General features: G+C 50.6%; 1 protein-coding gene across 2 annotated transcripts; it reads right to left on the bottom strand.

The window, feature by feature from the left end:
- Positions 1-7: 7 nt before the first annotated feature.
- GATA4 (GATA binding protein 4) lies at positions 8-26,483 on the bottom strand. Of its 2 annotated transcripts, none has more exons than XM_040550641.1 (6): positions 25,477-26,483; positions 8,149-8,318; positions 6,066-6,191; positions 5,058-5,145; positions 4,643-4,785; positions 8-3,543 (listed from the first exon to the last, which is right to left on the bottom strand). In XM_040550641.1, the coding sequence occupies exons 1-6, from the start codon at positions 26,000-26,002 to the stop codon at positions 3,361-3,363; spliced, it is 1,236 nt and encodes a 411-aa protein (XP_040406575.1). In that variant the 5' UTR covers positions 26,003-26,483; the 3' UTR covers positions 8-3,360. The 2 variants fall into 2 exon arrangements, with proteins under 2 accessions (XP_040406575.1, XP_040406576.1); XM_040550642.1 differs by having other exon boundaries at positions 8,149-8,315.

The following is a 26,483-nucleotide window of genomic DNA, read 5'->3' as shown; positions in this document are numbered from 1 at the left end:
GTTTTCAGTTCTGTTTGTGTAGGACCCATCCTGGTGTCACAGAAGGGTTGAGGTTGGAAGGGACCTCTGGAAGTCATCTGGTCCAACCCCCTGCTCATGGTCCTCAGCAGGACCTCCAGCCACGCCGCAATGGAACAAATAACAGCAATAATTGTCTTGTCGTATTGCCTCTGCTAATTGTATCTAATTTCATTAGCAAAGCAGGCTCTGAATGCCTCCCCCATCACTTGAAGGAAAGCAGAGCTCAGATGTAACCCTGAAATTTGTAAGTCGCCCCTCTGACTAGAACGAGCTGAATCTCCTGGTGGTTTCCTTCCCTCATCCTGTGCGAATCCCTTCACAGGTCACCTCTGGTGCTTGTCGTCCTGTGGTGACAATCCCAGGCGCATCTGAAACATCAGCTGCTGGTGGTGTAAAGGAGCCTCACCTTTTGAAAGCAGACATCTTGTTATCTAGGTCCATGTAAATGCTCTTCGCTGTGTTTCAACATCCATTTTTTAAGGCTTTGTGGGAAGCGGAGAGGCAGTCAACCAAATTGTGCCATGGTCATTTAGATAACCTAAAGGGACATGAGCCAGAGGACTACCAGGCTTATGTCTTGCAGGGTTTTTCCACCTTGCTTTGCAGGCAGACTCCTCTGTGGCACCTAGGAGTGTGGTTTAAGGGCAGGAGAGAATTTCAGCCAGGGAATTTGGCTTTGAGGGCAGTAGGAGGAGCACAGCGACGGGGCAAAGCAGACAAAGCCCTCGGGAGCATCAGCATGGAGAGAAACGCTGCGTGTGTTTGGTCTGCGCCTTAGATCCTCTCCAGGAGGCCACCTGCTTCCCTCCTCCTCGGGCTGTGCAGGGTGGTTTTAGGTATCTCAGGTGTGTGCGTTGCCAAGAGGCACATCTGGGGTGCTTCGGTGTCACAGAGAAGAATTCACAGCAAGACCCCAAGGGACCTCAACTGCCAGGTGCAAAGGAATATAGGGCAAGGAGCAGGCTGGCTAAAGACCTGCATGCCCGGGGAGACAGACCTTAACGTTTTCACCCCAAATTCATATTTGTTAGGTGCTATTTCTGGCCTCTTTGCAGGCTACTGGCCTCAGCAGAATCACAGATTTTCAGGGTAACATTTTATTCATGTTTCACTGAATGCCTGTAGTTAACACACTAACGAGGTTAGACCCTACATTAGCTCCATGGGTCAGAGTGCAAACTCTGGGGGCATCTTGTGGGGGATGGAAAAAGTTCCCAGTTTGTCGGCTTCATTCCCATGAGCTAGTGAAGGGCACTTCTTGTCAACGGGAGGACCACACTTCGTATGGGGATGCTCACAGAGGAGCCTCAAGGTGCAAACAGCATCCAGCCATCCCTGTGGCATCGCTGTGTCCTCCTCCAGGGAGTGCAAAGGCTCTGTCACCCCTCCAAACCCCTGCAAATCTGAGCAACTACAGGGATTGTGGAGGGGCCCAGCTCTCTGCTGTGACTCCATTCCCAGTCTCTGTCGTGACCAGTCCAGTTGAATCCTTCTCCTTAAAGAAGATTTTCAACCATCAGGAGGAAATTGGAGAGTTCAAACAAATACAAGTCATGCTTTTGCTTCAACCGTGTATGTGGCTTTCCTCTTTGCCAAGCCCTGTATCTTGGTACTTGGTCGGAAACACTCCTTGAGGGAATGGTAAAGAGTGAAAGCCAGAGGATGGCACCTTACACCCTTCAGCACATTTCGGGAGGATACACGATCCCTCATCCGGGTAGCACTTGGTCGTTCCATAGTCAAGTTGAGGATGCAGGGAGGAAAGAGAAGAGCTTGGAAGGCGAGAAGAAGAGTGACGGAGTTTGGGAGTGGACAAAAACAAGAGTGGAGAATCTCGTAGGATGCGGTCTCCCAGAAATTCTCTGCCTGTTCAGGCAGAGCTCTCCCTCCTTGGAAATGCCAGTGAAAACATCCTGGCCAGCATCTGGTGAAGCACTTAGACGGCACAGGGGAGCTGTGGTGTGTGCAGTGCTGGATTTTGTTCAGCACTTGCTGGAGGAAGAGCAGCCAGGGCTACGTTACATAGAATTGATCCCTTCGGGACAAGGGAATGAGTCAGCGACCTCTCAGCATCTCTCCCAGCTCCATTTTCTATGATTCCCCGGTTGCTGAGAGCCTTACGGGTAAGCAAAACCATGAGTTTAACACTTGTGTATGAATGGAGTTAGGCTCCTCTTGCAGGCAAGCAAGTCTATGCACGTGCTTGGTAAAGAAGATGGCTCCTGCCTGCGTCCATTAAAGGCTGAAGGGTTTTCTTGTTGTGAAAGGTGAAATCCTTAAGGGTTGGACACGGAAAATGGTCACGAGCCAGCTGCTAGGGGCAAAGTGGGCACTCACAGTACAACAACAGATAAATGACAATAGGACTTCATCAATGACATCAAAAACAACAGAGAAGTATGCAAAATAATTAAATTAACTGTCTGAAAAATGACAGCACAGCAGCGTTAAAGAGCAACTTTCACTTGCTGTGCTCTACAATAATCTCTAAGCCTGGCCTGTAGCTATTTGTAAGGAAAAGCCCAACACTTTCCTCCAGGATTCGATGACCAATGTGGGTCTCCCCTACCCACTTCCAGAAGGTTTCTCCTTCCAAAATCCCCCTTTGATTTCAGACAGACCTTCTCCAGGCTCTGACAACAACCTTTTGGAAACACATGATATTGTAATGATAAATAGGAAAGGAGTTACTATTAAATACGGACATTCATCAGGTTTCCAGACCATCTAGGAGAATGAAGGTAATGCTCTAGGTACGTGAGCTGAGGATGAGGAGGGGGGCCTCTTTTTCCTCTGCCCTAGATCATATCAAATCCACTAAAGACACCACAGCATGTCTCCTGCAGTCTGTTCACCAAACTGTTCTGGATCTGGCTCCATTTGGTGGAAGATCACTGAATTTCAGTCATGAGAAGGTGACGGCATTTCCTCTGGTCGGGAAACAAATGGATGGTGACAGAAGAAAAAAACGTCTCTGTGCCACCATTGTCTAAGTCTCAAATGGCAAATGTTTTTAAATAAAACCCCAAAGCTTTGTCCATCTTTCTGTTTCTGGCTATTTCGTAGAAGGTGGTGACAATCTAATAAAGAGAGGCTTGTTGAAAAGGGGGGAAAGGCTTCAAATCCATCAGTTACTTTGAGATTTGAGTCTTGGTCTCTTTTGTAAGAGCTCTCCTACACCTCAAATAAGTCCTCTTTACCTCTTTGCTGGAACATCTCGAAAGGGGAGAGAAGGCAGGAGAGCAGGGGAGGTGGGGAACGACATTGACTTGATTATTACGTGGCATCTTCTTTGTCTCTCAAGCCGGTCAGCCTGAAGTCTCTGGGTGGAAGACCAGGTTATGCAGTTATGATGTCCCCATGGTTTTCAGCTAAGACCAGGCTGTTCCAGGAGTCCTGTTTGGAGCTGGTTTGTGGAGACTGGCTGATGGCTGACTGGTAAGCCTGCGGGGAAAGCTTCAGGGCTGAAATCGCAGGGTGAATTGAAGATCCATGTCCAGACATGGCAGAGACTGAGAATGCCTACGGGAAAAGGAAAATCCCATAAACAACACTTCAAACCATTGAGGACCCTCTGGTTCCCTGTACGTGGGGCTGGTGCCACTGTAACAACACATCTGAGGATTTGCTAGAGTTTGCAGCTTAGATGTGATGCCAGACAGACAGACTGTCCTTCTTCTGGACCATGCTCTTTACTATTTCTGCACACGGGACATAGTGTTCTCTTCTAAATGACAGGAATGATCATTTAGCCTCCCAAGGCTTGAGATTTCATCGGCTTCGGGCACTCCTAGCTTACAAATGCCCTCCTGTGGACTGCAGGACACATAGCAGCGCTGCAAAGGGTTGCAGGTGCAGGCTCAGTCCGGCCCAACAATGCCATTTTTTCCCCCATTTTGTTTAAACACTGCAGCTCCCTGTATGAACCCAAGGGGAAAGCAACTACCACATACCACTGTCTCTTAGCTGTGCTGTGCCATGGGAATCCTTAACGCAGTTATTCAACCCAGAGAGGCTCCCAGACCAGCTCCCAGCTGCGGGTGCTGCTCAGCGGGACGCACGCCTTGCAGGAGGCAGGGCTCTTCCCAAGACATCTAGTGGTGGACGTGGCACACAGCACCCACTCACCCTGCAGCTCCCTGCCGTCACGCTGGCTTGCTTTACCTTCACAGGGACTTAAATTTAGGCTGAATGAGTTTGTTCTCACGCTGCATTTCTCATATCGTTCAACACACAGCCAGCCAGTGCAGATGAAGTAGAGTATTGCCAAGGTTTTCCTTGCTCAAGACAAATCGAATCAAGTCATATATAGGGAACGGGTGTTTTCTTGCCATGGGACCCATAGAGCTGCCCAATTAGAAGGAATTTCATTTTTTCATCAAGGCTGCTACCTCTTGTTGTCCATTCAGAACTGCTACATGTCATTAAAAAACACATTGTGCTATCAACATGATGACAAAAATGTGTATTTTTACACTGTCCCAGAGGATAGATCTCCTGCTGTGAAATCCTAGATCCCTGGGTTGAAAAGAGGCAACCTTTTATTACTATAGAGGAGGTTTTGAGGATACTCCCCGCACCATATCCTAGTTCCCATTTCTGTCCCACCACCCCTGCATACCTGAGAAATGGGGCTGGGGTGCCCGTAGTGAGATGAGAGCCCTGGTTCTGTTTTTATGGGGCGCATTTCCTCGGTGGTTGTGGCACTGCTGCTGCTACTGGTGGAGCTGGTGGTCGGGGTAAGACTCTCACTGCTGGATGGACCTGTGAGAAAGCGAGCGGTAAGCCAGGCTCTTCCCAAGGACCTAGAGCAGTACAGATCTGTACCCACCCACCCAAAGTTAAAAAAAAAAAAAAAAAAGGTTAAAAAAATAGCAGGAAAGGCTTTGTTACTGCTGAAAGGCATTCAGACATTCCCCATTTTTAAGACGCAGCCCGTTTTGTGGTTGGGTGTTGGACTTGGGACATAAATACAAATGGCCAGAAGCATGAACACACACATATACACGCAATAAACTCTCTTGTTCAACACTTACCTGCTGGCGTCTTTGTTTTGTTAAGGTTCTTCGGCTTACGCTTCCTTGTTTGAATGCCCTCTTTTCTCATCGCTAAAGGCCGTGGAACCTATGGACGCAAATATAAAAGCACATTGGTTTCTGTATGTCCATGTGGTCACCTAGAACATGGTTCCAGCTCTACCTTGTCGACCTTATTATCTGAAAATTATCTGATTTAATTGCGAACAACAACAAAATGGAGCCCAAAGTCAGAAATCAGCACTGCTGTATGAAGAGAGATGTCAAAGCTGCAAGGTGTGCTTCCAAGTGGGACCAGATGGGCTTTTTACAGCGTAGGTATTGAGAGATTGTTTTAAGACCAGAAGGGAGCAGCCCATCTGATTTATTTTCCTGTTGAATTCAGAGCTGAAGCTGTCTTTCTGGACAATGCTTTTTTTCTGGAAAACTACTAAATCTGCATTGGGGGACCTCCCTATGCAACTGATCCCACTGAGCCAGTCATCCTCAGAGTCAGAAACACACTGGGATTCCTAGCAACAATTTGTGGGGTCAGGTAAAGCTTCCCCTCATCCGTTGTATCTTCCAGCTTTGACCTATCTCTCCTGGATGCTCCCCTATCTGCTCTGAAGCACTGGAAATCCTTGAGAGCATGGAAGTGTGTTAAAAAACAGGAGTAGCAACGGGGAGAAAAATGGAGAAGAAGAATGGGGTTTTCTTCTGCAGTCACAAGGGTGGTGAAGTTTTCTGTCTCTGCCACTACACTGCCACTGACTGGTGGGAGAAGGATGAGATATTTGCATCCTGAAGTCCTGCTTTGCCTTGGGCTCCAGCAGGACTCTTCTAGATCTATCAGACATGACATGAATGCATGGAGCCCCCACTATTAGGAAGAGACTATCCGGGCACCCGTGCAAGGGAAATCGTCATCAGGAAAACCAAGACAAGAGAGCACAGAGTTGTACCCCGAAGCCAATCCCCACCACAGTGCCATCCACACCCTCCCCATAAGAGCAACGAAGGCTTTACCCCGTGGAGCTTCATGTAGAGCCCGCAGGCGTTGCAGACGGGCTCTCCCTCGGCGTTTCTGCGCCAGAGCGTGGTCGTCGTCGTGTGGCAGTTGGCACAGGAGAGGCCGACGCGGCGGGAGGCCGACTGGGATTAAAAACAGAAGAAGAAAAAGCATCAACCCTCCGCTGCTCCCACCGGCAGCATCTCAGGTCCCTACGAGCTTGCTCCAGGTCCCCTGTCCTCTCCCAGCACCACCAGGCACACGGGTGCTGTGGCCCTGGAAGTCCTCTGGTCTCCCTCTTGCCTCTCTAATAAGGAAAAGAGAGCTTCCAGCTTCCAGCAGCATTGTCTTCCTCAAGATAAAGAGGGATAAGTAATAGGAACCCCCAGTAATTAAACGTTGCAGGGAACAGGTCTTTTCCCTGTCTGAGTGAACTGGTTTAGGCTCAAAAGACCGCAGGAGGAAGACAATGAGCTTGAGACCATGTAAAATAGCAAATGTGAGCTTGGAAGCAGTGGGAGGAAGAAAAAGCGTCGTCCTCCAAGCCTGCCTGACTCTCCCCAGCACCTTCAAAGCGGAGGTCTTAAGAGGCCTTCAGTTATCCACCTTTGTCAGTGGAAGAGGAGCTTAGAAGAGAGCTTGCAGCAATGGCAAAGCCTTCCCCTTGCAGGGCTCTCTGGCAGATCTCGGGCTCTGAAAATAAACACTGAATGTATTCATTTAGGTAGAGGAGCTGGCGTTGCTTTAGCCACCCCCCTATGCTATATCCCTAGACGTGTCCCCCTTTTCTTCATGGCAATTGTTTTCCAGAAGAAAAAGCAGGAATTTGGCCATTTTGGCAAGATTTCCAGTAGCCAGCACTGGACCAAGTCTGGTTCCCAGCCGGCAACACCTGACCACACAGAAGTGCCCAGGGATAACATGTAGACCAGAAAATGAAACAGGGCAAGGGCTTGGGTGCCAGGTTGCAGACACTGATGGTATTATGTTTCTCCTGGCCAGCAGTGTTGTATGTACCCTGCAGAGCTGAGATAGGTTTTGCAGGGACTAAGCGCCCTCTGGAACAGATACGCAGGAGATCCCTTCCCCAAAAAAAAAAAAAAAAAAAAAGTTGTGGGAGCATCCAGTCCTTTTCTGGGGCAACCAGGGGTGGGCAGTCCCCAGATCCCAGTCCCCTTGGAGCCGAGGACAGCCCAGCTTGGCCCAGTTACTGGTAGAGTTTGGTGGTGGAGCTCGGCTCCATCCATCACCACGAAGCGGTTTTCACAAGAGGGCGCTGGGTAGCTGCGGCCGGTGGCAGCGCTCAAAGTACAAGTGCCATTTTTTGGCACTTGCAGGGAATTGGCTGGGTTTGAGCGGAGGTGGGTTTGGGCTAGGTGGAGAGCAGGGCAGCTGGGGATGGAGCCTCCAGGATGATGAGGAGCCCCGAGGGAAGGCTTGCTGGCTCCTTGCTACATGGGGTCAGGACAGCCCCGTGTCCCTGCGGCACGGACTGCAGAGCCCTTCCCAAAACTCCTCACCCAAACAGGCCAGGACAGGCAGGATATCAACACCGAGATATTCCACATTCCCCATGCATGCCCCATCCCGATCCCACAGCCTTTGGGACGCCCTGACCTGCCCCACAAGCTCTGCTTCAGCTTGCCCAAGGGAACAGCAAGCAGGGTGTCCAGGAGAGGTGGCTGGCCACCATGAAGTGAAGGGGGTCAGCCAGCAGTGACCCAGGGGATAATGGTCCTGAGGGTAAGAGAAGATCAGCTGGAGGTGTGGTGGAGCTGGAAGGGGTTTCCATTGCTGCTAAAATGCTCACGGAGGTACTAAAGCATAGCTGGCTTTCTAGTTGACCAACACTGTTCCCTGCAGCCCCTTCCACCACCTGGCCTGGATCAGGTCTCTGCACAACTAGTCTCGACAGTACGAGGCCTTGCAGCTCACCAAACTCAAGGTAATCCTGCTTATTTTGGAAATCCGGTCCCAAACCACCTGCACCGGGCAGATGGGGACCCGAGGAGCTGAAATACCCCCGCCATCTCCACCTGGCCGAGGCCTTTTCGCCTCGTCCTGGCAGGCAGCCTTGCCCCACGTGTGATGCTGACTCACCAGCCTCCTCTGGGGTTTGAACAAGGGCCGGTTGATGCCGTTCATCTTGTGGTAGAGCCCGCAGGCGTTGCAGAGGTAGTGCCCCGTGCCGTCCCTCCTCCAGAGCGGGGTGGACATGGCCCCGCAGTTGACACACTCTCGCCCCTCGGAATAGTCATCAAAAAATTCTGCTGCCATGACGGGAGAGAAAGGAAAAGATTCGGTTAATTAAGCAGCTTTACGTTAAATTTCTGCTCTCCTTCTCAATATTTGAACCCAGCAGTGACATTTAAAGAAATCACAATTGGATTTTATAGGGTGCAAGAAGCATCTCTTCCTTTCACGGGGAAGCCCCCAAGATTAAAGGGAAGAGGAACCCCTTTCCCTGCCATACAGTGTTGGCTGAAGGACCTGTGTGGCAGCAGGGATGTGCTGGGACACAGATACAGGGAGACAGAAATAGAAACCTTCCCTTCTGCTCTGACGTTATCCAGTTTTCAAGATTGGACATAGCCAGGGCAAACAGATCAGGGCAGGCAAGCGGCCGTGTTTGCAACCCAGATGAATTGCCTGCGACCGGGGACAAAGAGGAGCCCGGACCCACGGAGCAGAACTGCCCAGAGAGGAGGGAGCTGCCCAGGCATCCCCTGTTGGAGCTCAAGTATGTGTGAGCAGAGAAAATCCTGCCTGTGCACCCTGCAGCCCCTGGCTCCCACCTGCCCCTCTGCAGAATTGCCACAGAGAGCCAAAAACCAGAAATATTCACATGCCGTCACTCTATTCTCTGCACAAGAAGCAGCTCCTGAACGGCAAGAATCCACAGGTATTTCCATGATAAACCCATTCCTGCCCCTGTATCCCCTCTGCACCCAAAGACGGTGACCGAGGCACGCACATGTCCTGCTACGGATACCAGGAAGGGAAGACCAGATGATAAACTCGTTGTGGAGAAGAAGAAGAGGGCAAACAGGCTGGGAATAAACCATGCTGCTGAAAAAGCCTGATCCCCAACATACTGCAACACACATGAGACTTTTGGAGGATGGCAAGAGCTTTGCACTGGGGCCTTCAGCCATTACATGCCAGCGTAGCATTAACTCTTCCAGTACTACTGTCCAACTTGCTCTATTTTCTGCCTGCCCACCTGATTGTTAGACAAATCTCACTTTCTGCTGGAGGACAAGAGTTCCCCAAATGGCAAACCAGCAAAATTTGACTTTTTGTGGATCTACGTCTCAATCCCTTGTGGATTCTCTGATATCTTGTAAGCGTTACGTTCAACCATCAGCCTTATGTTCTCTCTTCTGCTCTGCAGGCTCTTTTTGGGAAATCTGTGGGAAGCTACATAACCATAACACAACCAAAGGATTAAAAAACGACTGAAGTGGGGCCGGTAAACAGAGACACAGAGAAGGATTCATGTAAGCCTAGTTATCCCTAGAAAACCAGGCTAAAAATGACAAGAGATTACACCATGTGGCAATGAGGAAATACTAGAAGAGGAGAAATGAGTACACCTAAGGGGCTCTGGAGCCAGAAAAGAAGAAATCCAGTGTCTTCTAATCAGCTTAGGGAACCCTCATTACATTTGTGCAGTTCTGGTGGTTTAGGAAAGTTGGGAATCCCTCCAGGTGAGTTTTGGATGCAGTGGTACTGTAACCATGCCTCACTTTCCCCTTTAAAATCACCACCGAGCCACAGCCAAAACCCAGATCAAATAAACTTCCTTCAAAAAGAGGAGCAATTGGAAGAGCTAGTCAGGAAAGAACTCATTTCCTTGAAAAATCTCAAGAAAGGAAAACATTTTGCTATTTTTTTTCTTAGAAGTAGCTGAGGTTTTTGATTATAATTTTACCTTAAAAAAATCTATATTACATGTTTTCGGGGTAATTTTCATCCTATGAAAAAATCTTTTCATCTTTGAAAATAGTTCAGTACAAAGTCTTTGACACAATCCAGGGAGAAATGAGCTGAGCAGGGGTAGTCCAAAGATAATAGTTAAAACTCTTCACTGATTTAAATTGTTCTTGGGAGTTATTACAAAATGTTGCCTTTCCTGGAGAACTTCCCACCAGAAAACCAAAATCCGAAGGCTTTTAATCAAAGAAACAAAAGGAAAAAATTTCTAGCTGTCCCTCAGAAATGTTAAGAGTTGGACTAGCCCTTGAATAGGAAGGTATCTCAAAATAGGTATAAGAAGAAATGTCAAGTATGGAAATGTTTTTGTTTTTAAAGAAAACAGCCTGTGGAGTCCAAACCAGACAAGCTGTAAGTCTTTTGTTTTCTGATAATAATCAAATTTGCTACTGTAACCTAGCTCCATGGTCCATATTATTTTCCCTGGCTTGTAATCTGCCATCCAAAATCAAAATACAAAGCAGTCTTCAGACCTGCTCCCTTTGCTCTCCCCAGTCCATCTGCATTTGTTTGAGCTATATTCTCCGCTATTTTTTCTTTCTTTCTTTTGGGTTTGCAGGGGATTTGGACTGGAGCTTCTCTCCTGAGGGACTTTCACCAATTTACGTTTCTGGAAGACCTTTTCTGCTTCTGTAGTAACAGCATTTGTGCGATTCCTTCCTCTCAGCTGCAGGCAAAGGTGAGCTTCATGAACATGACCAACTGGGAGTCGCTGGAGCTGGAGACCGCGAAGGAGCAGACTTTGCTCGCAGGGCACATGGCGGCTCCACGCAATGGGTGGCTCTCCCTGACGGCGGCCCTCGCGGGGCGATATCGGATGGGTGCGTCCCCTGCGGACACCACCCAGAGCTGAGTCAGAAGATGACATCTGTGGACTGCAATCTCATTAAAAACATTCACAGAGCCCCGCCGGGGCAGGGAGAGCTCCTTGACCTCACTAGATCTCACCTGGAGGAGAAATATTGCATCAAGGTATGCCTGATGATGGCAAATTCCTCTCGGCAGAGGTGCTGGCTAGAAGGGTGTGTCATGGAAATGACTGAATGTCAGCTCAGGGAAGACAACTTAGGCTTAATGCATGCCTGAATGAAAGGGTGACTCGTTTTGGTGCCAGTGGAGAAATGGAAGGCAAGGGACTGGATTTCTTTCAAAAAGAGGTGCTCTCATTTCACACCATCACTGAAATCAGGGTTGGGGTTGTGGAGGGGAGCCTTCTGAGCTGGCCTTCCAGCCATCCCAGCTGCTCTTGAAAACCTGGGCATCTACAAAATGCCAAGAAAGTATCACCTTAACAGCAGCAACCCCTGCAGTTTGACACGGGCAGATGTTCAAGACCTAGGTAACGCAATAGCTGCTCGTTTTGGAAGGTGTGGGCCATGGCCTCCGCCTGCCTCCCTCCCTCCCTCCCTCCTCCAGGGGCACAACCAGGGGCAAGGCTGAGCTATATTGGGCATGGAGGTCACTGGGTTTCAAGTGCACCCATTGCTTAATCTGCCTTTGTTATTAATAACGGGGCACCACAGACCAGAGGATTCCCAGGAGAAGCAGTAAAGTGTTTTCTTGGCTGCCGTCTCGGGGCTGGAGCTCTAAATCCCGGCGTTATGAGATCCCCTGACACTTATTCGTTCCCTCTCCTCGCACTAGCAGCCGGCAGAGGAAACGTTTATTCAGGCAGCAAATTGCCCGAGCGGCTCCCGGCGGGACCCGAACAATGGGAATGGAAGGAAAGGCTCCCCCAGTCGCACTCAGGGCAACAATTTCCGTTTCGCGGCACAGGAGCCACCGCCTGATAATGGAGATTTATGGGTCCAGCCGGTGACCTCTACAACAGCCCTTCTGCTTGGAGGTCCTCCTGGAAAGGTCTGCTCCCTCTCCCAAAGCCAGGTATGGCCAGCAAGGCCAAGGAGAGGACAACGTGTATGTGCCAGCAGGGCTGAGGAGAAAACAGGCCCATGGCAGGAATAACCTCCTTCACTACATGTGCCTCAAGGTCTCAAGCTCCTCTCTGAATGCTCAGCTCTCCTAAGTGCCTTTGCCCAGCCCTTATCTCAGATAATATCGGTCTTGGGGTAGTTCAGGCCTTGTTATGGGGTGGGTCCCTGAGCCTGGCGTTGACTAATGCTAATGGCTTTCTGCTGCATGCTTCATAAGGCCCTGCCCCAAGACCATGAAGGAGCTTCTTACGTGAGATCAGATCGTGAAATGGTGCTGAACAAGCCGGCCTGTTGAGGATTGGGGCCTGTCCCTGTCCCAGCCACCAGCTTGCCACATAAAAGGAGGTCCTTTTCCCCTCACACCTACCCCTTACAAAGACTGCAAGGTCTCCAGGGCAGGAAATGTCACTTGAATGTTGCACAACAGTCTCCTAATCTTGGGTGAGGCCTTGAGCATGCTAATGTCAGGAATGCTTTCCACAATGGGACGCTTAGTCCCTAGGGAGCCGGGAGCGATTCTGAAGTGGGGCACTGGGGTCTGTTAGGGGAAAAGCATTCTTGGAGGTGGCCTTTCATGGCTCTTAGTCACTGGGAGCGGCCCTTTACATCCACCACCAGGTCCACAGAGATCAGCCAGGGAGGACAAAGCAGAGCTCGATGAAAAGAGAACTGGGAGCCGCCGGCCAGCCCACACCTACAGGCACTTCTTCCAGCATGGTTAGGATGTGACAGCATCTCTGGCCAAGGATATCAAGTCTGGGTACTTCTGCCTTCCCAACCAGGAGAATCAGGTCCCTGTGGACAACAGCTGGGAAGCAGGGGATGCCCAGGGCTTGAGTCTGAAGGGAGACTTGAACTCCCCTCTGATCCTTCCAGCATCTCTGCAAACCCCAGCTCTGCCAGCATATCCATTCCTAGGTCTCTAGCAAGCTTAAATTTGGAAGCCTTGGAGAGATATCTTGAACAGGTGAACCTGAGGGATCAGGACCCAAAAGAATGGTAAGAGTGAAAGCACGTCTGACGGAGAGGTTTTGACTCCTCCAGTTCAAAGCCAGCAGCCAGTTTATAAGTTTTTGTTCCCAAACCAGCCTCCAGAAGGGGACAAAGAACCCTCCTTGCACTAATTTGGGTGAGATCTGGTTGTCTCTGCTTGAGAAACAACAACGAGGTTGTCTCCTTTCTTCTGCCCCCTCCTGCCCTCACCCCCTCTCTCTACTTGCTGGGGAGAAAGAGACTTCCATTAATATAGCACTGGAGTTTTGTTTACAGATGGAGGGATATTTAATATCAACATTTCCCCCTGCAGAAGTGTCTTCTCAACCCAGTGAAGCAACTCGGCAAAGGAGAAGCTGTCCTTCAAACACAGCCAGGCACTTAGAGGCTCTAAACAGAGCCTGAGAGCAGTTCTCCCTGCAGAGAAGCAGTTTCCTAAAACAATTTGTTATGATAAGAGGTGAGAGCCACGTTCCTGTGTATACAGAATCCCAAATGGACTCTCAGGGGCACTCGCAGCTGAGGCAAAGGACACTGGTCCCTCGGACACATGGACACCTTGGGCTCCAGGAGGATCCCAAGCCACCAGCACCTTCTGCTTCGAGGGGCAGCCACAACAGCATGGCAGCAGGAAATGGGATTTACCATTCTTGGCTACTCAGGATGGTTTGTCCCAAATCCCAAGATTGTCCCTATTAAAAAAGAGACAGTATGGAAATCCTTCCTACCATTCAAGCCTTTGGGTGTCCCTTTAATGAGCGTTTTGCTGCAGCGAGTGGAGCAGAAAGTCACATCTCTTTCTTTTAAATGGGTTGAGGTTCTCCCATGAATTGTATGACTACAGGAACTGCAGCTTTATGGAAAAAAAAATAAAAAAGAAAAAATGCCAAAAACCTTCTGGTCAGATCACAGCTGTTAAAAGTGCTTCTTTTTCCAGTGCTGTGTCTGAGTACAGGGCTAGAAAGGAAAACAGAGCAGCAGAAAACAAGGAGAGACAAAAGCAGAAGAGGCAGGGAGTGATCGAAAATAAAAGAGCCCAGATTTATGCCTGAGAGAGCTCTGCAGCCAAGAGAAAGCTGTTTGTGAGCCTTTCCTTTTTCTATGGGGACATCATCAGCGTGGCATGCAGATGGGGATCAGAAAGCCCATGTGCATTATCAGCTACCAGAGCTGACGATGTTTCTGTAAAAACAGGTTCTGCCCATTGGCTTTTTTTTTCTTTTTTCTTTTAACCCCTCCTCTTCTCTGCATGTTTCCCCTCTGACAGAATTTGGGGGAAATTCGTCCAGTTACCCACTATTTTAGAGACCAATGGGACCTATGCACAAGGTTGGCAAGGGGAAGCAGGACATTGCCTGAGTAGTGCCCATCAGTGAGCTGGTTGCGGCTCTCACCCTCCCATCATCTGGATTAGCAGAAGACATCCCCTGTGTGGTTGTTGATCCACAGGGAATGGAAAAGGAGGCAATTTCCCCAGTGTTAACCAGAAATGCTGTTTCAAGCAAAATGCGTCATTGTGAAGCTTCACAGAAAGGGCTTGATGCTGTCCCTGAATGTTTTGGGGTTTATCTGACATGTGTAAAATGGTTGGTCCCTCAGCTGGCTGCTCAGAGCGAGTAGCTTTCCCCATGCAGACCTACAGCCCCTATTTAATTGCTCAGGAAGCATTTCACCTATAATCTGCCTGAGCCACACGCCACTTTTGAGAAGGCAAAGAAATCTCTTGCCTCATGAAACACCGAGACTGTTCCTGCACGACCGTTCCCAGCCAAGTGTTTCACGTCAAGGCAAAGGGAACATTGCGTCCCTCCCCTGCAAAGCTCCCCGCTCTGCCTGCAGCAAGCCAAGGTCTATGGCACACACCACTGCCAACAGCCAAGCATACTCCTTTCCTTCATGGATATGTTTTCCCCAGCCTGAAGGACAGTGGAGGTAGAAGCAGCCAAGGGACCAGCTGAGATCATGTGCTAGAGGTACACGAAGGGAAGGCTGGTCAAAGCCTGGGCCTGGATTTGAGTTCAGTCTCAGCTCTGTCCTTGGGAGCAGGAGCAAAGGCTCTTCCATGCCTCACCACGTGCCCACACAGGGGAAGGTGGAAAACACCAGGCCTGGGGCTCCGGGGACATCTCAGTGTGTAGTTTTGGGAAGGAGCAAGAGGTGGTACTGGGGGCTGGCCAGTGTGGCCACTGGGAAGGGCCCTCCACCACACCAGAGCCACCATCTCACAAGCCCAGAGGCTGTACCCCAGCTGCACGGAGAGGTGGTCACCCCCATGCTGAAGCAGCATGGCCCAGACCCAAAAAGTGGGCAGCAGGCAAGGCAGGAGAAAGCCTGCAGCTCCCCTTGGGTTGTATTTGCACGGGGGGAAGGCCCAACAAGCTCTGTCCATGCTGCAGTGGAGACAAGCTCTCCTTTTTCCGTGTCCGCCATGAACACCACTCATATATGGCCACTTACATGCATATGCATGCAGGATGGGGGCTGTTCAGATAACAGAAACACAGCCAGACTGTTAGATCCCAGTCACCCCAGCATCCTAAATGGGCACAACCCCACACTACAGTCAGAAAAGGCAAACCCATTCCTTCTCCCCACCCATCCCTAGCAGCTCACCAGCAGGCCTGAGGCCCTCCATCAGATCCTGAGGAAAGCTTACGCAAAAAAAGAATATTAAAAAAAAACAACAGCAAAAGCTGATTTGGGGCAGAGCACTTGCTGGCCACCCCTTTGATGGCAGAGTGGTGTCCTACAGCAACTTGTGCTGCCTGTGAAGTTGTGTGTAAGTGATCTCCAAGGCCTGCTTTCTTTTGCTGGGACGCAGGCCTGATCCCACCCACCAAGGTGACCTCCCCTTTCTTACTCCTACTTACAATTCTTACACTTGTAAATATCTGAGGCTCTTCTGATAAACAGGAGATTCCTCTGCTTATCGACTGTCCAAATATTTTTAACAAATCTCAGATTAGCATGGAGAGCTCAGGGAATGGCCAGGATGGGGCCATCCACAGCCTGGGGGCTGTTTGGCAGCAGGGACCTGGAAATGGTCTTTCTCTCACTAGACAAAGGAAAAAGAGCCACAGCATTTTCCCCCTTGAAATACATCCCATCTTCACATGCACGTGCTTTAGCTCTCCTTTGATTACTGCAGGGATGATGGGGAGAAAATGGAGAGTGTCAAAGCCAAGGAAAGCTCTGTAGCCTTACGGCTGCTGGTGTGCCAGGCCCGGTGCCCATGTCTGGCACCTGGCACACATTCATCAAGCATGACACAGCCTTCACGTGCCCTTGGCCTGCCTTGGTTGGCCACCTACAGTACAGTGGGTGAGCCGAAACACCTAAAACCACAGGAACCCAACGGTCTGTGGTCATACATCCTCCTGCAGCATCTGTCTGTCTGAGGGAGAGCATCTGTCTGTCTGTAGGGGTGGCCCAGGTGGACCAAAGTCAAGGCCCAGGCAAGTGGTGCTGCTTGGGGTCGTTACAAAGATATAACGAGGGAAGCTATGCGGATATATGCTGACAGCAGGGCATTAGGAGAAGCTTTTTCATTAGGACATGGATTAGGTGCCCAGAGAGGTGAGGGCATTTCCATCCATGGGCATTTCCAAACATCAAGACAAAGCCACAGCTGGCCTGAGCTAATTCAAGTGGCTAATTGCTTTGGGCAGGTTGGGGGCTAGAGATCTCCTGACACTCCTTCCAACCTGCCTTTCCGTAACCCTGCTACTCCAGAAACTCAGTGTTTTTTTTTATTATTATTATATATATTTTTTTTTTCCAGACTAGTGCAGATCAGAGGAAAAATATTTATCTGAATCAGGCCAAAATCCCTTGTGGAAACACAACTGTATTATTAGTGTGTGTGTGTTTGTATGTATATATATACACACATATATACAGACATATATATTCAGTGTAGATATACACTTACTGTGTCCTTAAGAATGCTATTTTAGCCATCTAGGAGTCATCTCTAATCAGCTGTCTTTGCTTTTGATGTTAGAATTATTTTTCTATGGCTATGCAGAACATAGCTGTATAGAACTATATATATATATATATATATATATGCGTGTGTACACCACTATAATGCACACACATATATACAAACACACACTTTATATATTCTAAAGTATAAATATGCTGTGTATATAAATACTTCATATATTATAAAATATATATATACCACATATAGGAACACATGAAATATGTAGTCTATACATTGTATAATATGCCCAAGCCCTCTCTGAACATGACAACCTTAACAGCAACCTTCAGGTGCATATTCAAGCCCTGCCCCAGTATTTTGTTCAGACCCTGTGGGCTGACCAAAACCCACCAAAACCAGCGAGGTCGGATCCTTGCCTCTCTATGGGATGGCAGCCAGGCACAAACAGAAAGGTGTTTGGTACGGCATATGGGATGCTGGGTGCTCTGACCCCCGGCCGTCCTCTTTTCCTGTTTTAATCGTTATTCTGGACAGTAAAGTCAGCAGGGGTGGAGGACGGAGCGATTCTGCGATAAAGTATCTGCAGAGGTCAGCGCTCGGCAAGCCCAGAAACTGCAGCCCAGGCCAACAAAACGGCAGGTACCTGACTTATCAGGGCAACATACAACTTGCAGTTTTTCTACCTCAATTGATTGGACTTTTTATCTAAAATAACAGACATTATAAGATAGGCGAAAGTCGAGATAAGGAGCAAAATTGAGTAGTCTTGAATCAGATCAGCTTGGGGACAGGTTCAAACTCCCACACCTGCCCCGGGGGAATCAATGAAAGTTTCTTGGCGTCGTCCACTCGTTTTGAAACGCTGCTCAAGTGGAGTGAACTTTGAGACCGTGGCGTTTATTCTGTGATTATAATTAACCTGCTCACCCGTTGTTATTGATTTCCTCGTGAAGGGAGGCGACGGGATGTTGGCTCAGAAATATAAATGGCTGGGGAGGGGAGGCGAGGGGGCACGCAGCCTGCCCCCTCTTTGTGAAACGATGAGGGGCAGGACATAGGCAGCTCCTGGAGAGAAGCCTTGGTCATGCCCAAGACCCTGGGCACGAGGTCATCCTCCCAGCCCAGGAGGCCAGGAGGAGAAGATATCCCACAAGCCAACTGCCTCCCTCTTGCTCGGAATCACCAAGGCATGTCCCAGATCTGCATCCATCCCAGCAGCGAGCCCCTGGGGCCAGCAAGCCCTTCCCCAAACCCTCTCACACATCTGGGGCCAAAAGGGTCGTTCAGAGGAGTCCTGATGGCTGGGGCTCACCTCCTCACCCAGCACTGCGAGCTCTGGATATTAATTAAATAATGATGGCTACATGGCCTGCAAACCCAACAGCTTGACTTGGAAACTCATAGGATTTTAAATCATATATTTTTATGTCTCCTCTGGAGTACGAGCACCTAGGAATTGGGGGTTCCCAGGTTTCTTCTTGTCCGGAAAAGCTGCCTCTTTGCCTCCCTGCAAAAACAGAGCCTCACGTGTAACGCCACGGCTCCGGATGATGGAGCCTGGAGGAAAAGTGAGCCTCACCAAAGGGAACGAGGCACAAAAGCAGCCAAGAGAGAGCCGAAAGGGAGCTGCCTGGGGATATTTGCATCGTCCCAGGACAGCCCGGGGGGACGGCTGCCCCAAGACAGCATCGAGGAGGCTGGGGAGGGCAGCGCCAGGACCTCTCCTGAGATGCTCCCCAGCAGACACCAGCCTCATTCCCAGGGATTAGGAGGAAACATTCCCAGGCAGGGATTTTGTTATCCCAGAGTCAGAAGCAGCCGGTACCAGGCCCTGTAGGAGACATGGGATCAGCCCCGCGCACCCCTGGTCCGCCTGCCCCATCCCCACCTCTGCTGCCGATGGAAAACTTGCTTTCCCTGACTTTCCATGAATTATTTTTTCCCCTCCCTCGCAAACAAGCCAAATTTCCGACTCCCTCTCAAGGCTGGCGCAGGCCGCGCGAGCCCAGCTGGCTCCGATAAGGGGCTCGCCAGCTTTGCGGGTCGCTAAAAATAAAAATAAAACAGCAAATCCCTTTGTGCTGCACCACGTAAACCGAGCGGCTGCTTTCCAAGATGGAAAAAGGAAGGTGCTGCTGGCGTCTGGGAAGCTTTCCTGGCCAACAGCCTTCACCTCCCCGAGGAAAGCTGTAGGTTCCCAAATAGCTTGCAGGGGGCTGGGTTCCTGCCCTAGGGAAGCTTCTTGCACGGACCTGATCCTGCAGCATCTCACAGCCCTGGGCAAACCTCCTTTTGGGATGGTTTCAGCTCAGAGCGGGCAAGCTCCTCAAGTTTGCTTGGTTGGTTTTGGTTTTATTTTGTTAGTTTGTGCTTTTTTTTTTTTTTTTTTTCCACAGCCCATGCTGAATTTGTTTAGCGAGGGGGGGCTGATCCTGTAAGCACGGCCTGGGCAAAACCAGCAGGATTGGTCCTAGCAACATCCCTGCTGTAAATCCAGGGGGAAACTCGGTGCCCGCCAGGAGGGGAGGTATTTCCAGCTCCCCTCCTGAAAGCAGGCTGGAAATACCTGGTGAAAGCCAGGGGGAAACTGAGGCATGAGGCAGCGTGCTGGGGCTGGGCATAGAGACAGGGGCATGAGACATTTCTGTGCATCCCCTACAGCTGATTTCAGCAGCAGAAAGGCATGAGAAGGACACAATTTTGCCCCTCCAAGCAGAGCGTGAACCCTACAAGAGCTGTAGGTGCCCAGAGCCGCTAAAGAAAATTACCCAAAGCCATCTCTGTGCGGGGAAATAACTAAGGAAAAATTTTTTAAAAAGTACACCGGGCATCTCTTGGGTAAAAATAATGATTTTCGCTTCCAGTTGATGCTCCCCCAGCCTTGGCTTTACGACCCAGGCCTTGCCAAAAGCAGAAGGCTGAAATGTTTCAGCGCTGCTGACGGGGTCAGATGTGTGGCCAGCCTGGGAAGTCTCTGCCCAGCTCCCTGCGAGCGGCCGCCCGGCTCTGAGCTGCCTGGAGGAGAAATCCCAGCTCCAGCTCAGCGCTGGGAAAGGGAAACGGCGACCAAGTGCATCGCCAGCTTTGCTTGAGCACGGGGGGAAGGCTGCAAACGCAGCCCTGCCACGGGGATTTCTCCTCCGTGCTTTGCTTTTCCAGTGGGAAATGACCTGAAAAAGCAACAAGAAAAGCCCCTTCCTGCAACCACCCCGTGTGAGCCCTGACAAAACATCCACGGCGTCTCTCGGCACGCTTCAACAGCAAAAGGGTTCCCAAAAAAAGCCCCAAAGCCGCTCGTCCCCCACTACGAGAGGCAGTGACGGCCAAATTATTTTCAGCCGCTGTCACGCACAGGCGAGCACCCGCGTCTGAGGACCTCACTGCTCAGGAATGGCAGATAATTGGGTTTAATTTGTCATTACGGATGTATTTACAGCTTGGACCGGTCGCTGCGACCGATCGTGTAAAGAAGGTTAGAGGGACTTAATATTTTGGCATGCCACTGGAGGTTTAATAGGCAGCTGAGAGCCAACGTTGACCCAAAGGTTTTTGTTTTTTTTTTCTTCGCCCCCCAAACCAAGCAAACCTCCACCAGACATCACGGTGAAGTTTGCTTGTGTAATTTGGCGTCATTTGGGATGCAAAAGCACGTTCTCACCTATTTCCCTGCTTACTTAAGCAGCGTTTCGCAGTCGCGCACCAAAGGCGGTTTTGCACCTTCCTGCCAGACAGCCAGAAGGCAGCGGGAGCTCAGGACCCATCGACGAGGCGAATATTTGAATATTCCCAATCCTCAGCCCCACAGGCATAATTACACACGATCCCCCCCCAAAAGGGAGCCGGGACGGGGACAGCTCAACCTCGCCGACACGCACGAGGGGTTACGGCAGTGCGGCCGCCTTGCAAAAATCGGCATTTCAACAAAACCGGCCGCTTTCAGCCCAGGATCGGAGCCCCCCCACTCACGTCCCTGCCTGGTTTTGCAGGCAGCAGCCAGCCCCAAAGGGGAGGCAGGAGCCTCACAGGGGTTTTTTTTATAGAAAAGGGGTGCAAAAGCCTCAAAGCACACAATATGCGCGGTGCTTCCCCTGCAAAGGATGTCTCCCGAGTGCAGAGACATCCCCAGGCACTCCGTTTCTGCACCCTCTTTTCTGTAAGGGAACTATAAGGAAGGACACGCTGGGCTGGTGTGCAAGGAAGGGAATTTGGGGACAAAAGCTCCAAAAACGAGGTCTGTTTACATCTCTTTTCCCTATGCACGCAAAGCTCTGTGGGTCTCAATGAGCAAAAAATTCAATCCGGAGCCCTGCGCGGATAAGAAAGCATGGAAAGTTTGGGGCTTGCTACTTCAGCTACGCTCTTAAAGGCTTTTTAATTAGATTTTCCTTGAAATTACATTTTCTTCACCCATTTTTTGAACATTCCCTGCGCACGTCCCCCCGCAGCTGCCGACCTCCAGGCACAAAACCTCGCGCATCTCGCCGCGCGCCTGCTGCGTTTTCACCTGGGTTGGGATTTATTTGCAGGTCGGCGCATCGCTGGGGGGGGGAATTTCCCAAGGCAAACATTTCAAAGCCCCCGAAATATTGCAGCCGTCGGGGTTTTCGAAATAACTGGCCCCGTTTGGGATCACCAGGGAGCACCTCTGCCTGCCGAGCCAAGGTTTCTCCATCATCAGAAGAGCACGGAGACAGCAGGATCGGGTCCAATTTCCTTTGGTAAACACCGCCTGATACACGCTCCTCTCTCTTTCCAAGGATTTTGCCTCTTTCTACCCAAAATGGATGGAAATAAATGTGGAGAGAGTGAAACACGGGCTGTCCTCTTAAGAAAAGAAATCGCTGCTTTTGTTATGGGGGATAAAAATGCACGTGGGTGCGTGTGCAGAGGAGAAAAAATAATTCACCCTGGCTTAATAAATCTTTGATTTAGCGCCACTGCCCACTGCCTTCAATTTTGCTGCTTTGTGAAAAAAAAAAAATCATGTATTATATAAAATATATATGGATATGATATAATACATGATATTATAGGTATTATATACCACACCACAACTATTCTATACAACATGCATGATTGTATTCAGTAATTAAAGCTCCCTTTCCAAGGATGGAGCTGTATCATTAACAAGGGTGATGCAGCGTGACGATGGTATTTTTACTATTATCATTGCTTTATTTGCAATTTCAAATACGCTGTTTGGGGAGACGGGGAAGGGCATAAAAATAAATTGCGTGCTCGAGCTTGAATCGTGTCTCCCCATCCCGTGGCCCTGCGGGTTTTGTCCCCAAGACTGCGGGGCTGTGGGGCTGGGGACCTCTCTCCTTGTCAGCCGGTGACGAGAGCGCAGCAGCTTGTCGCGTCGGAGGGCTGCAGATGATGCATTTGCCTTTACCGGGGATTTTTGCAAATGGGGAAGGAGATGAGGGAGAAGCATGGCGGGATGCTTTCACCCCGAAGCCGCCGCGTTGGGAGCGGTGCCTTCGAGCACCCCCCGCGAAATCCAGACCTCGGCCCTCCCTCCGCTGCCCTGGGGCATCGGCTGGTAGGGCAGGGGGACGTGACAAATGGGACGAGTCACTGGAAACGAAATGCCAGCCCGGGGATGCTACCCCGCCAAGCTCTTCGCATCCCTATGGGAAAGCGTAAGATCTGGTTCCCCGATCTCCCAGCAGCAGGGAAAAAAAAAAAGGAAAAAAAAAAGAAAAAAAGAAAAAAAAAAAAGCATTTTCCGACCGATGGCTGCGTCTGCTGGGGGCTTTGATCTTCGCAGATGTGGTCCCGCGGAGCCTGGCCGGGGATTCCTGGCTCGGTGAAAGGCAAAACGAAATGCAAAGGCAGCCAAAGTGCCCCGTGCCCCGGCTCGCTCCCGACCGCAGCGGCAAAATTCAGCCTCCTAAAATATATGTATAATACAGAAAAATAAAAAGAAGAAAAAAAAAAGACCCCCTACCTACCCCAAAAAAAAGAAAAATCCTTCAGTTTTACACAAGTTTGCAGCTGAAGGGGAAAAAATAAAACAAAAATGCATGGGGTGGGGATGGGAAAGCTGGATCTGGCCCCCCCATCCCCTGCGTAAAAGCCAGTGCATTGCCTCTGTTCGTGCTCACCTCTCCCCAGCAAGGGGGGAACGGGGCAAAAACCCCCCCCGGCTGCTCTGGGGGCAGATTTTGGTGGCGGGGACGTCTCCTGGAGGATATTTTGCCCCTCCTTAGCTGGGGAATTCGCCCCAGCCCCGTGCCCCGGGGCAAGTTCACGGCTGCTAGGTCTGATCCTGCCCTTCAGGGTGAGGAAATGATCCCCAGACGTACCTCCAAACCCCGAGTTTGCTGAACAGGGGTGGTTTTATTTTATATATGCCCATGTGATTTATTTATGCCCCCAGTCTCCCCAGCATTTTATACCACTGAGCTGCTCTGGCACTTTTTAACCCCAAATTCTCCTATTAGGGAAAAGCGAGAACGTATATCTTTTAGCATCATTTTTTTTTTTTTTTTTTAATCACCTTTGAATGCAGTTTCACTAAAGTTTCGCTAAACTTTTCCTGGAGCATTGCTTATCAGTGGAAAATAAGCGCCATGCCCAATTGCGTAGACCGCGCGTCTGAGTCTGCAATTCCAGCTCCATCTGCATGGACTTAACCTTCATTATTAAATAGTAATACTAATTAATATTACAGTAACGGCTGGCTGCTCTGCAATTAGCACTGTCCGAAGGTGGTGTTTCTCCAGGAAATCACTGGAGGAAAACGAAAGCGCTGCAAAAATCCCTGGGTGCAGCAAAGCCTTGCGCCAAGGGTCGTGTTTCTCAGCGTGCAGAGAATAAGAATATCCCCGCTCCCAAGGAAAGGCAAAGAAAGGATCTTGGGATTCACCATGCCCGGAGCTACCCACTGGGGAGCTGCCTTCCACACAATCCCCTTTTCTGTTTGAATCCCGAATTTTTAGGCTCGGTGCCTTTCAGGCCTTTTCATCCCATCTCCCTCATGCTACGCAAAAGCTCGAGCGAAGAGCACCAAGAGGCAGGCTCCGTCCACGGGACCGGCAACATAAACTGATCCCCAAACCCCAAAAACACCACAGACCTTAAAAGCTAACCCAGTATTTCTGCAGCTGCAATGCTTCATCTTGAATATTTCATTTTTAAGTTATTTTTCTTGCTAAGAGCCCATCAGTGACCGCTGCAAAAATGTGATTTTTTTTTTTTTTCCCCCCCCAAGGAAGAGATGGGCACTGAAATCGAATGAAAATGCACAACTGTCCTCAGTGATACAAATCAATAGTTCCTGGTTTTCCTACACGTTCTGCCACCGCAGGCCTTCCCAAAATCCCTGCCTGGTCGACCAAAGCTTTATCTTTATAGCTGAGTTCCCCATTTTTACGCAATTTCTTAATGCCCGAAGAAATGCAAAAGGCAATGGCAAGGCCAAGCCTTCACCGACACCCAAGTTTCATTCCTATAATGCCTTAAAATAACTCTGAAGACTAAGAAAACCTTGCTGAAGGGAAATTTTACCCTCCTGAGTGCAACCCTAAAATATATCGTCGGCCAAATTTGAGGCATTTGCTTCCGAGCGCCTTTATTTCTTTTCACTCCGGCGCCGGCAGCGAAGCCCCCACAGAGGGGTGGTGGGGAACAGAAATGGGTCTGGGGGAGCAGCCCCACAGCCTTGCTTTCCTCCCCATGTTGCCTTTTTCTTCCATGCAAAATACAAAAGCAATATTTTAAGCCTCCGGGAACAACTTCTGGTCTTAGGACCAGGGCGCTTACAGAAATCAGCGTTTCGGCTCCAAGACGGGGATCAGCACAAGAAACCCGGGTGGGATTTTGGGCAGGGAGACCCCGAAATCCAGAGCTGGGGCACCCAGATGTGCTGAACCCCCCCCCAAAAAAGCGAAAGGGGTGCAAGAGGCTGTGGCTAATGGATTCGGATACGTTTCTTCTTCTCTCTCACCTCTCCCCCTCGGCACTGAGTTTCCCTTCGCCTTCCCTTTCCCCGGCCTCGCCAATCCATCCAACAGCTGCAAAAAGGACGTAACACAAAGCGGCCCCAGAGCGAGATCTGGGATTCACACACCAAACTTCGCTGGTTAATTCCATCCCTAAATTTCCCCCTTTTGCACCAAATCAAGCCGGGAAGGGGCTGCCCACCAGGGTTGCGCTCCCGCAGACCATCCCCGCGGCGGCCCCGAAATGCCTGCGGAGCTATCTGTGGAGCAAACCCTTCCACGGGAGCTCGGCACATGATTCTTGCAGCTCCTGGCCTACCCAAATTTCATTTAAATTCTGATGATTTCTTGCAACTGTGGCCTCGAGGACTTTTTGCAACGTTGCAGTGAAAGTGCATGCTTGGGGTGCAGCTGGTGCCGTGAGGGCCCCAATATTCTGCATCCCCAGGAGCTCAAAAACCACAAATTTCTCAACCCCACCCTCCTAAAACAGGGTCGCGCTGATGAAAACGGGGTAGGGGGGAGGGGGAAAAAAACATGAGAACGGACAGCATCCCATCCCACCATACACCATCCCATCCCTGCCCCGGGGGGTTGCTGCGCTCACCGATGTTGGCGTGCCGGGCGGCCGCGGGCGTCCCTCGGCTCTGCAGGTTGTGGAGCATGGGGCTGTCGAAGGGCGAAGAAGTCCAGGTGGTGGCCATTTCGGGGCTCACGTAGGCGGGGTACGGGCTGGAGTAGGAGCCGCCGAAGCCCCGGCCGTACTGCTCCCTCCCGTTAGCAGAAAGGCTCAAGGAGCTGCTGTAAGCCGCCGCGGCCTCCCGGGAAGAGGTGGCAGGGATGGGGGTGCTGGTGGAGAAGGAGAACCGAGGTGACACGGGCGGGTGGGACGATCCGGGGTTGTAAGCGGCGCTTTCGGCTCCGGGTTGAGTCCAGATGGAGTGGCTGGAGACGGGGCTGCCTTGCTGGGAAGAGCCGCCGCTCTGCAGGTACGGCAGGCTGGGGAGCATGGAGGTGACCCTCGTGGTGGGCACATAGACGGGGGACGCTGCGGCCGCGCTGTGCATGAAGCCACCTGCCCCCTCGTAGGCCGGGGGGCCGGGGTTCGCCGCCATGGCTAAACTCTGGTACATCTCGCCGCGGGCCCCCCCAAACCCCGACCGGCTCCCCGGGCACAATCCAGAGCGACGACGACGACGGGGGAGCGGGGTGACAAAAAAAACAAAAAAAAACAAAACCCCGAAGCCCGACTCCCTTCTCCCCCGATGGAGACGCGGCGAGCGGCGGCCGGAGAGGTCTCGCCTTGGGGGGCGGGGGGGGGGGGGGGTCCGGCCAAAATGCGGTCGGTGGGGCGAGTTTAATTTAAATTTCTTTTTTCGTTGTTGTTGTTGGGTTTTTTGGTTGTTTTTTTTTTGTTTTGTTTTTGTTTTTTTTTTTTTTTCCTCCACCCCCCCCTCCCCGCCGCCCACCTTCCCCACCTTCAGCAGGTCCGGCCGCCGCTTCCAGCCCCCCCAGCAAGAAGTCCTGGTCCCTGCGGAGGAGAAGCTTTAGCTCCCGCTTGGAATTAGCTTCTCCCACCGGGCTCCATCCATCAGCTCAAACCCCCCCCCCCCT

The sequence above is a fragment of the Cygnus olor genome, chromosome 3 (genome assembly GCF_009769625.2).
Source record: "Cygnus olor isolate bCygOlo1 chromosome 3, bCygOlo1.pri.v2, whole genome shotgun sequence".
NCBI classification, from domain to species: domain Eukaryota; kingdom Metazoa; phylum Chordata; class Aves; order Anseriformes; family Anatidae; genus Cygnus; species Cygnus olor.
This window is presented reverse-complemented; position numbering and strand designations above follow the sequence as displayed.

Bases quoted from the DNA above. Each gene is read 5' to 3' on its own strand.
- GATA4 (XM_040550641.1), bottom strand. From the start codon at position 26,002: ATGTACCAGAGTTTAGCCATGGCGGCGAACCCCGGCCCCCCGGCCTAC. The intron at 8,319-25,476 runs GTGAGCGCAGCA...CCGTCATGGCAG, and splicing joins CGCCCGGCACGCCAACATCG to CAGAATTTTTTGATGACTAT. The intron at 5,146-6,065 runs GTAAAGCCTTCG...TTGCGTCCATAG, and splicing joins TCTACATGAAGCTCCACGGG to GTTCCACGGCCTTTAGCGAT.